Below are 10,563 nucleotides of genomic sequence, written 5' to 3' on the forward strand. Positions count from 1 at the left end.
ACAGTGCATCTTGGCAACCAGGCCAACCACACTCACATTGCATAGATTATCTCCCCACTGCTGTCCACATCAAGCTCCGGATCAGAGTCAAGATCCTCCATGTCATCATCAAGGTCTATGCTGCCTGTCAAATATGGGTTCAGCCCACGAGTGCCAGCTGCAGGGATGGTTGCCTCAGCTATAATCTGCATTATCTCATCAATGCTCTGCATGGGTTGGTCAGGCTCCTCATATTGGTTGCTCATCGTGTTGTCATCCATCAGATCAGCAGGAAGGTTCTTCAAGAACCACTCATGATTTTGTATCTCAGGGATTGTTATCCTCTGCACATTTATGTGTTAAAATTAACAAGATTGCTTTCTACAAAAAAAAAAAAAGGAAGTCAAACATCAACCATGTCGAAGTGATCACAATTCTACAGCATTAGCCTGCATGGTGGCAGTGGGTTTTGGAATATTTTTCATGCACTTTTAACTCGAAATAATGATGAAAAAAAAATTAGTCCAAGCATAGGAATGCCATTAGCAGCTACTTGACATAACATGCCATTCTCTCTAATGGAACTGAAAACTGCTCCCAATTCAGTGAACTTCATGTCATTCAAAAGCATGAACTATAGACACAAATATTTTTATAATGCAAAAGGAATGTGCACAAACCAAATCTGCCAACGACTATATGCGAAAAGGGTAAAGGATGATATTTGACAGTGAAGTAATCCAAAAAAAAGTGTAATTAGGCAGTGATAAGCAGACTAAGAAACCCATTAATAGAACGAGCACAATGACACAATTTGCTGCATGTCTTAATTCTTTTCATGATTTCTATGTTTTTCTGAGGTTGCCCAATTCTTCCATGCCCTTCAACACAAACCAAGTTTCTCCATGAGAGAGAAGCTGCAGTTTTCACTTGCTAAGGGCCATAAAACCCAAGTCAACCTCCATCACCATAGGGGCAACTTCTAAGTTGTCTCTAATATTTATCGTTTTAAAGATCTCACCATGATTTTTTTAACTAAAAAATAAGCCACTTGCTTTTCAGTCAAAATGGAACCACTGCTGGATTTATCCCCTTTTAATATCATAATGAGCATTTAAAATAAACATATGCGATAATTCAGTTCTGAGCCACACCCTACACCATAGAATAGTAGTAACTCAGATTTGAGTGCTTCCACGGTCTGACAAACTCATCCAGATAAAACTGGGTATTTTCAAAAGGATAGAGTACTCACCATAGCAGGATTGCCAACAAAAATCCTTGAGATCAGTTGTCGGCACTCAGGAGATATGTGGACATAGTCTGGAATTGAATACTGAACTCCTAATATACGCTGCAATAGGAATTCATTAGGTCAGATGATATTATGAATAGCTATATGATAAAGTGGTTAGGAACAACAACTATACCATAAGGGTAATTCAAAAATCATATAAAAAAGTTATACCTGTATTGTCTTTCGGAAGTTTTTGGGCTCTTCTGGATCCTCAAAAGGATATGCTCCCACCAACATCACATATAAAGTCACTCCACAAGACCACACATCAGCAATCTGCAGTGGTGTTGAAAAGGCTTGAGATTATAAGAGGAAAATGCAATAATAGTGACATGAGTTTTACAGTTTTCCAATACAAGCAATTATCCATCAGCACTTTGCCAAAAAGTTATATGACATAGCAAGCATATGATCAATGCAAGTGACAATATCTATTAGACCTGTGTAGAACATAAATAATAACAAAGAAATATTTAGGTCCTTCAACTACCCATACTCATGTGGTCAACATTCAGATGTGAAATAGGGTGAGAAGGTGGCTAGACAATTACATAATATTGTTGCATGATTATAACAAACCCCTGTTGGAGAAAACACAGAATCATCAAAAAGTACCAAAGTTGGGTTTTATATATATGTGTGTGTGTGTGTGTGTGTGTCTATATATGTATGTATATGTGTGTGTGTGTGTGTGTGTGTGTGTGTGTGTGTGTGTGTTTGTGTATATATATATACAACCATTACCTGCTTAATTATATAGCATATTGCAACACTCAGAGATTTTATTTCAGTTGTTACCATTATTTTTCAACCCAATCAACAACTGCGAGTTTCTGTTTACAGTATCCAATGGTGTAAAATCTTGTCATCCCATTTTACAAGAAAATACAAAAGATTTTACAGCAAATGTCTCTGAAGTGTCACGCATGACATGACTAGCACTGTTTTGAACTTATTATGGAGGTTCATTACGTCAGCTTTACAATCCTATCAAAGGGTAAAATGCCATCTTGGTTTGCAAATTGAATCCAATGGAACTAATTCAATGCATCTGCTCAACATCACTAGCTACCCTTGCATTGCCACCCAACCATCATCTATACTTTATCGACATCAACCACCATCTACTCCCCATCTACCAACTCAACCAAGCCTTAATCCTCAAAACTTGTAGGGGTCGGTTACATGAATCCTTTTCTTTCATTCCACTCTGTTTAGGGCCACACTTTCGGAAAGATCTAAAGATATCAAGTCATTTCTTACCATCTGATCGCAAGTAATTTTTGGTCTACCTCTACCCCTCTTTCTTCTTCATGTATCACATTACACTTCCATACTAGTGCATTCCTTAACCTACATTGTACATGTCCAAACCATCTAAGTCATGCTCTCAATTTGTCCTCAATTGGTGCCACCTCTACCTTTTTCATGAGTAACTTTATTTCTTATTCGGTCTTTTATTTCATTACCACACATCCATCTCAACATTCTCATTTCAGCCACACTTATCTTGTGCATATGTTGTTTTCCAATTGCCCAACATTCTGTACCATAAAGCATAACTGGTTATATGGCAATTCTATAAAATTTTCTCTTCAACTTGATAGGTATCCTACGATCACTTAATATTCTAGTTGCACGTTATTTTATCCAACCTACTTTAATCCTATAATAACATCCTCTTCAATCTCTCCTTCCTTGTGAATAGCTAATCCTAAATACCAAAATGATCACTCTTCGAAACTTCATGATCCTCAATTCTCACTCCTCTATTTCTAATTTTACTAAAACCATATTCCATATATTCCATCTTGGTCCTACTTGACCCAAAATCCTTAGATTCTAATGCACTCCCCCATCATTCTAACTTATGATCAAACCCAATCATAGATCCAATCATTAGGATTATATCATCCGCAAATAGTATGCACCAAGGAATATTGATAAGAATCATTCTATCCTACAGTCATTAAATGAGTATTAACTTCCTCCCAAGAAACATATTCCAACTCGATACTTGTAGCTACTTACAGAAGTTTGTCATCTTATGTGCTGCTCCATGCTGGCTGGTACTATCACCCAACAAAAGTTAGCACAGCACCTATTAAGTATTTTTTACTAAGTTCTTTTTTATCTTAAAAACAAAATTGGAAAGGCACAGCACATGCTAACACAACGCTATATGGCATCTCCCTCAAGCACAAGCACATAAATCCTTGCTACTTATTATGATAAAAAACACTCAAAGGTTCCTCATTATTAGAGTCCTTACTATAAATTGACATACGATCCTTATTCTATAATACTGCTAATAATCTTCCACAATTCAACTAAATAGGGGAAGAAAGAAGAAGGGAATAGATAGAATAGAAGAATAAGAGAAGAAGGTATCGGAATCCACCAAAGGAGTTACTCAACTACTTAGCTATACACAAATCTTAGAGGTGAATTAGCACATGCAGAACATACATATGTGATTGCAATTTATTTTAACCATGAGAAATGTAAGTAAATCTGCAGCTCTAATTTAGGTCCATATAAAGCTTTTTTACCAGAATTTAAGCAAGGTATGCTTTTACCATTTTGACATTATCATAACTTATCATAAGGCATCTAATCCTAACCAACAGTACAGGAAATTTCTTCTGCTTGCCTCAATAACTTTCCCAATTGAAGAACATTCTAAGAGAGAAACTCCAAGACATGTTGAAGTTGCACAAAAACAGTACAATCATATTCTTAACTCCTGTTGTATTCTTTACGCCCGCATCTTGATCTTGAGCTAATCCTACACTCAAGAGAAAATGGTCTAAACTTTGAACTGAAAACCAAAAACCACTTTGATGAAACTAAAATTGTTCTAAATTAATTATTATGATTGCATTTTTAGGGTCAACCTGGTCTAATATGCTATACATACATCTTTTTACCCCACAAAGCATTTGCAAATAATGCACTCGAGACAATCTATTCTCCATGCAAGATTGCTCTTTCATTGTCGCATATGCACCCGTATATGCACATGCAGTCCCTTGACCGCACTGCATTGCTTATATACCATTGCCATCCCCAGTAATAATGCAAATGGATCCAAAAAATGAACCACTTAGCATTGTGCAGCCGCATATACAGCTTGCTTGGTATTATATGGCTACTATGTGAGCCCGCTTATAATTCCAAATCACATGCACAACCCACACTTATATAGGTCCGAGCAGGAAAGGTGGGTTCTAGTTGATGGTTAGGTTTGATATGGGCTTTAAGTGGGCCTAATATGTAGTAAATATTAGAATGTTACTTATTTTATGATTATTGCTATAAGGTATTAGCTGCTAAAAATTAAGCGTAATTGTTAGTTACTAATGTTATTGATATTGTCATTAGTCATCAAAAAATATCATTATCATTATTATTGCTATTGTTATACTTAATTTATTATGTTTATTTTTAAACAGCTAAAAAGAAAATCAAATATGCACCCAATGTAGAGTAGCTAGAAGTTGTATTTCTAAACATGGGACATTTGAAAACCATCACAAAACCTATAAGAGTTGGCTTGGAACAAAGGTGTACTTATATTGAAGGAGGAAGAAATTAGGCTTTAATATATAATTGCGTTAATCTCGAGATGAAGATATATATTGTTGAATTGATCTTCTTCACTAGGTTCAACCTTGATCTATTCTTAAGAAAAGATCCTAGGGGAAAAAAAAGAATGGTGTTGGGGGAGGAGGGGGGCTGGAGGGGTGTGGATGATGAAATTTATCTCCTCAACATCTGACAATTGTAGGTTCACACATATTGTGTTCTTTTTGGAGACTAGTCCAGGAGAGGAAAATTTCAGCTATAAAAAGGAAGAACTTAATTCATGCACTTGAACAACTTTCCTGACTGGTTTTGGTGAGAGCCAACAATCTTCCTTCTTGGATAGCCTAGAATATCAAGATTATCACAACGAGTCACATTCACCATTTCAAAAACTAATTTCCCAGGGAACCACAATACTTTAAAGCATTCATATGGCCATATAAAATGGGAAAAACAGAGAAAGAAGAACAGGGTAACATGAAGTCCACCATGAAGGAACACTTCTGGTCTGAACAGCAAAATTGTATTTTAAAACTTTTTGATGATAGACTGGCATGTGCACATATAAAACCAGCTTACTTCCATCCTTAGAAACATAATTAGCAAGTTCTAATATAATGGACAAATTCTATTATTATTAAAGGCAATCTGAAAACATACAGTAGTATACCCCAAAACTCAATTTACACATAATATCCCAGGCTAAGAGTTTCTTTTTAAAAATTAAAAGGAAACGCGGTCCAATGATACTCTAACTATTTTAAATACCATAGGTGATGCCAGAAATAGTAGGGGGCTAAGCAAAAAAGAAGAAAAAGATCGGGATAAAGAGAAAGTAAATAAGAAAAAGAGATCACAAGTGGAATCCACCACTAAATCCAAAGAAATTTTTACACAAATTTCATTCCAAATTCTTTACTATCTCTCTCCCTACCATATATATAGACACAAGATGACCTTACAATTGTCATTGCACTGATGCTTCAACTTTCTAAAAGATAAATAAATAAATACTTTACAAACTCTAAAAGCACCATATATGAAACATAGTTAACAAGCCTAGAAATGTTGAGAGACACATTCACTGCCAATAACACATAATTAAAGCTTAATAACCACTTTGAATAGCATAATTATTATTTGACTTTGATTTCTTGACTAAACTATAGGATAATCCAGAATGGTCAAAACCAAAATGGGCTGACCAAACATAGTTGGCGCACCGCTCCTACGTCAATAGAAAGCTATGTACAAAAGCTCTTGAATACAAGCATAAAGGCTGTACTCAGATTGCAGTTTTTTAAGTATTGACTGGTCAGGAACTAACTTTTTATTGGACAATTAGATAGCTGTGTGAACCAATGGTCTTCCCAAAAACTGTGGCTGTTAAACAAGGGCAGAGATACTTTCAATATATGATCTAGAAGAAAGGAGGTAGGGATAAACTGTGCATCTTAATCATAATAAATAAACCTACTCCTAGGTGCATCAGGTTAGCTCATGAATCCAACCATAAATGAAATAAAGTAAATGTCCTGATCTACAAGCCAATTAAAGAAGAAATCTTCTGTTTGAATTGTCAGTCTGAAGATGCATGTCACATGGAACCTAAATACATAAAGTGATTATGCAACCTTTGCATAAATTGCTTGGCTTTTGCAAGTTGTAAAGAATTTAATGTAGAAAAAAATAAAATGACAATAAAACAATAGTGATGATAATGATGAAAATAAAATGCCAACAAAACAACAGTGATGATGATGATGATGAAAATAAAATGACATTAAAACAGTAGTGATAATGATGAACACAATAAGCCCCAAATCATGCAATATCACAATTTCTCCTCAAGACTATCTAGAAATATGTTCTTTGAATCTGGCCAAATATAGTGGGAGGCATAGTTGAAAAATCAAGTGAATTTGAAGCAAAGCCTGGATTCTAGTTCAGCCAAAAGGGGATAAAATTGGAGGACAGGTGCATTAGATAATCTCAAAAAATGGCTCATTCTGATGTAGGCCCATCTGTTATTGGATTCAACACCTACTTATGAAGTGGTAAAATCTAAAGTCAAACCAGTTGCACCAGTATCACCAGCAAAAACAATAAGAGATTAGGTGACCACACTAGTTCATCTCCAAACTATCAGTTATCGGATCTAACTAAATTCAATTACTAGCTTCTAATGAAATTGTTGTAATTTTTTCATCAATAGGTCCAAAATTGATAAACTGAAAGATGTACTAAGTAGAACTACATCATTAAGGAACACATTACGAAAAATTAATTTACCTTGCCATCATATTCCTTCTTGAGTAGCACTTCAGGAGCAATGTATGCAGGAGTTCCAACAGTTGATTTTGGTTGTGAATGCAGAACAGATGACTGAAAATTAATTAAGTCAAGGTTATGCAGAGGTAAAAATCCAGAGAGTAGAAACTCAAATAAAAGCATAAATATAATGATGTGTGCAATAGTTTCTATCAGAACCAAACTTCATGCTAAATTGGTATGTAATTATGTATGTGCAAGTCATAAGCACACTGCTTGTGAATCAATGCTAAGAATGGACAATGGACTTTAAAATATGATTATCAAGGTACAATATCAGTCAGTGATCCATGTATTTCCCAGTGGCCAAGAACATGTACCTTGGAATACCCAAAATCACATATCTTCAGACGAGGAGCCACGCTTCCATCCAACAAGGTGTTCTCCAATTTTAAATCACGGTGACATACTTGCTTGACAATAAGGAAACACAGCAAGAAAATTTAATCATATGTGATAATCTAGAAAAGATCAAAACAAAATGGAAATATTTCACATTAAATACCATAGAGTGGCAATAGCTAACTCCTGATATAAGCTGCTGGAAGAAAAAGCGAGCCTGCAAGGAAAGGAGAAATAGTATAGCAGCTTAAGAAACAAGTACGAGAAAAAGAAAAGAAAATCAAGTATCAGTTAAACTTGAACCTCATCCTCACTGAAGCGGCCAGCATTGCAAATGCGCTCAAAAAGCTCACCACCAGAAGCATATTCCATGACAATAGCCAAATGGGTTGGAGTTAGAATAACCTAATTTCAGCAAGGTAAGCCAAAATGAGTTTTTCCCCTCCTTTTCCTTTCCAGAAAAATGCAAATGAAACTTCAAACTCAAAAACACACCTCTTTGAACCTAATAATATTAGGGTGCCTCAAAGACCTGTGGTTAATTATCTCTCGCTGAACATTTTCATCAATCTGTACAAAAAAAAAAAAAGAAAAAAAAAAAAGAAAAAGTTATAGCACCATATTAGGACAGTATAAATGGTGCAGCTGTAGCAGATTTAAACATTCATATATTGGATCAAAGTTCATCAGAATATATCTTAAATCCAGTCATCATTAGCAAATGAAATCATCAGCACAACCAAACTCCAGACTGTTAGCAAATCAATGATTCCCTTGGCTCATGCAGCAGTATGATGTCTCTTCTGCTTACCATATTAGTTGTGTCCTTGTGAGTGGACCAAGAATGTGAAGGCTTTCTTACTTGATTATAAAATTAAAAAAATCAACACTAGTCAATAATTTTCAAGGTCTAGCATAACCTCTACTCAATCTATTAAGAAAAAGTTAGTAGTGAAAAGCTCATGCCACAACTCATAATTTTTGGCACTAGGAACAGCAGGACATGGATTTTTTATAAAATAACAGAAAACTTCCAAACAACAGCTGTCGGTTCACAGTCCCGAAAAATGCTTTCAACACAAAAAGAGGCAAGTCCTATTAAATTATGTGAACTTCAACAGTTTCGGAATCTAGTGCCAATGATACATGGTAAAAACAAATCAATCCATCTAATCATAGAGGAGGAAGAACAGAAGCAAAGCAGATAAACCCTCACTAAGAATAAAATTCTGAAATTTATTGACAAGGTATAATAAATTTAAATTTACACCACTGAAAAGTCCTTTACTCATTTTGCAAGATTAACTAGTTTTCTCAGAACCAGGATACTACTTGGCTTTCCAGAGAATTTGAGGAAACAAAGCAAAAGGTGCCAAGACAAAGTGACAAATAGTTTTAGTAACAGATAAGACTACCTAAATGGAAGCACATGATACGCGATCTTACTGTTCACTTTGAATGTAAACTAACCGAAGTCATATCTCCTTGTTATTATGACTAATCAAAAACTAATTAAAATTATCAGCACTTAGTTTCAGGTTTTTAAAGTAAGAATATAGCCCCTGCCCGAGGCAGAATCACAATATAGAGGCTCAAAAACAAAAGGAAAACTTCTATCCTCCACCAATTGGTCCACAGTTCCAGAGATGCTTTTTTGTAGATACGATATGCCTGCCATGATGAATAATGTCAAACTTTAACGATATCTGCCTTTCATACTGTAGATAAACAGTAAAGTCCCGTAAATCCAATTGCTCCTACCAACGTAGGAGAAAAACCCTGGAAATCCCCCAAACGCTTGACCTGGATAAATTCTCAAAATAAACATAAATGACTACAGATGGTTCCAGGAACTGAGAATAAAATTCATCCTTTGTTTTACTTGATTAACAAAAAGTTCTCAAAGTCAAGAGTCAGTGAATTGTAATGAAGAAAATCCAAGAAAATAAACTGAGGGTCGGAGCTAATTATGAAGCAACCTCACTAAAACAGCATGAAAGATTCAAACTTTATGCCGTAAAAGCTAACCAAAAAGACGGAAAAACAGCAAACCATAAACGAAACAAATCAGCTCTTCAAACCGGGTGCCCAACTGACCTTCTCGCCCCGCTCGATGTACTTCACCGCCACCAGCTCCCGTGTCTTCTTATCCCTCATCAGCCTTGCGATCCCGAAGTTCCCGGACCCGATGTCCCTCACCAGCTCGTACCGGTCGCTGTCGTGCATTATCGGCAGATCCATCGCCGGCCCGACCGTCAGCGCCGCACGATCCATGATCCCCCAATCCTGTCCCCGCTCTCACATCACCAACACCCCCCCCCCCACCCCGGAGCTCAAAATACCCCCCAGCTACCCCTTCCCTCCCTCGATCCGATCGGGCCAGTGGATCAGAAAGCCGAGGATGGGTGGCCGATATAGACTGCCCGTGAGCTCCGACCACGTGACAACCCTCTCCTCTCTCTCTTCCCCCCTTTCCCCTCCGTCCGCCTCGCTCTCGGCCTTAGATCTCTCTCGTTTCCTCCTCCTCTTTATTTCCTTTATCTCGGGTTAGGGTTTGGGATTGGGAGGAGCTTCGGCGATGGCGATAGCCCCCTCGTGACCTCCTTTTACTTTCCCTCTGCGACCCCCACGAGAGAGAGAGAGAGAGCGCGCGGGGGACACAGCGATGGCGAGAGATCTTATCCTGCCCTTCGCCGACGAATTAAATAAATATCCTGAAAAAGACCCATCGGAATTACCAAATTGCTCTCCATCTAACTATTTCCCACGCAATCATCGCACCGTATGATTCGCATCGTACGGCGAAGAAGAGTTGACCCGGCGTGGGAATTTGGTTTCAGTGTTAGGTGCGGAGCACGGTTCGGGATCGCACGGCTGCGATTTTTTTGACCGTTTTGAATTGGGCAGGCCGTGCGAGAGCTCCGGTGAGGTCACCTCGCTTGCCCGCTTGGTTTATACTCTATACTGGTGAGCTAACCGGGGAAGGAGCGGCGACGGGGCGCTTGCGTGCACCGGCAATGAGGAGA

At 37.3% G+C, this 10,563-nt stretch overlaps 1 protein-coding gene across 1 annotated transcript in view; it reads right to left on the bottom strand.

The window, feature by feature from the left end:
* The window catches only part of LOC105060002 (serine/threonine-protein kinase SAPK10), a 13,200-nt gene extending 2,989 nt beyond the window's left edge, over window positions 1–10,211 (bottom strand). The window contains exons 1-9 of the mRNA XM_073259759.1: window positions 9,635–10,211; window positions 8,033–8,107; window positions 7,841–7,942; window positions 7,701–7,754; window positions 7,516–7,608; window positions 7,157–7,249; window positions 1,448–1,552; window positions 1,235–1,333; window positions 37–323 (exon numbers count right to left, since the gene is read on the bottom strand). Of these exons, the coding sequence (XP_073115860.1) occupies window positions 37–323; window positions 1,235–1,333; window positions 1,448–1,552; window positions 7,157–7,249; window positions 7,516–7,608; window positions 7,701–7,754; window positions 7,841–7,942; window positions 8,033–8,107; window positions 9,635–9,811 (1,085 nt within the window). The 5' untranslated portion in view covers window positions 9,812–10,211. The remainder of the gene's footprint in view (window positions 1–36; window positions 324–1,234; window positions 1,334–1,447; window positions 1,553–7,156; window positions 7,250–7,515; window positions 7,609–7,700; window positions 7,755–7,840; window positions 7,943–8,032; window positions 8,108–9,634) is intronic.
* Between the last annotated feature and the right edge of the window lie 352 nt (window positions 10,212–10,563).

Source organism: Elaeis guineensis, chromosome 6 (assembly GCF_000442705.2).
Source record: "Elaeis guineensis isolate ETL-2024a chromosome 6, EG11, whole genome shotgun sequence".
Classification (NCBI taxonomy): domain Eukaryota; kingdom Viridiplantae; phylum Streptophyta; class Magnoliopsida; order Arecales; family Arecaceae; genus Elaeis; species Elaeis guineensis.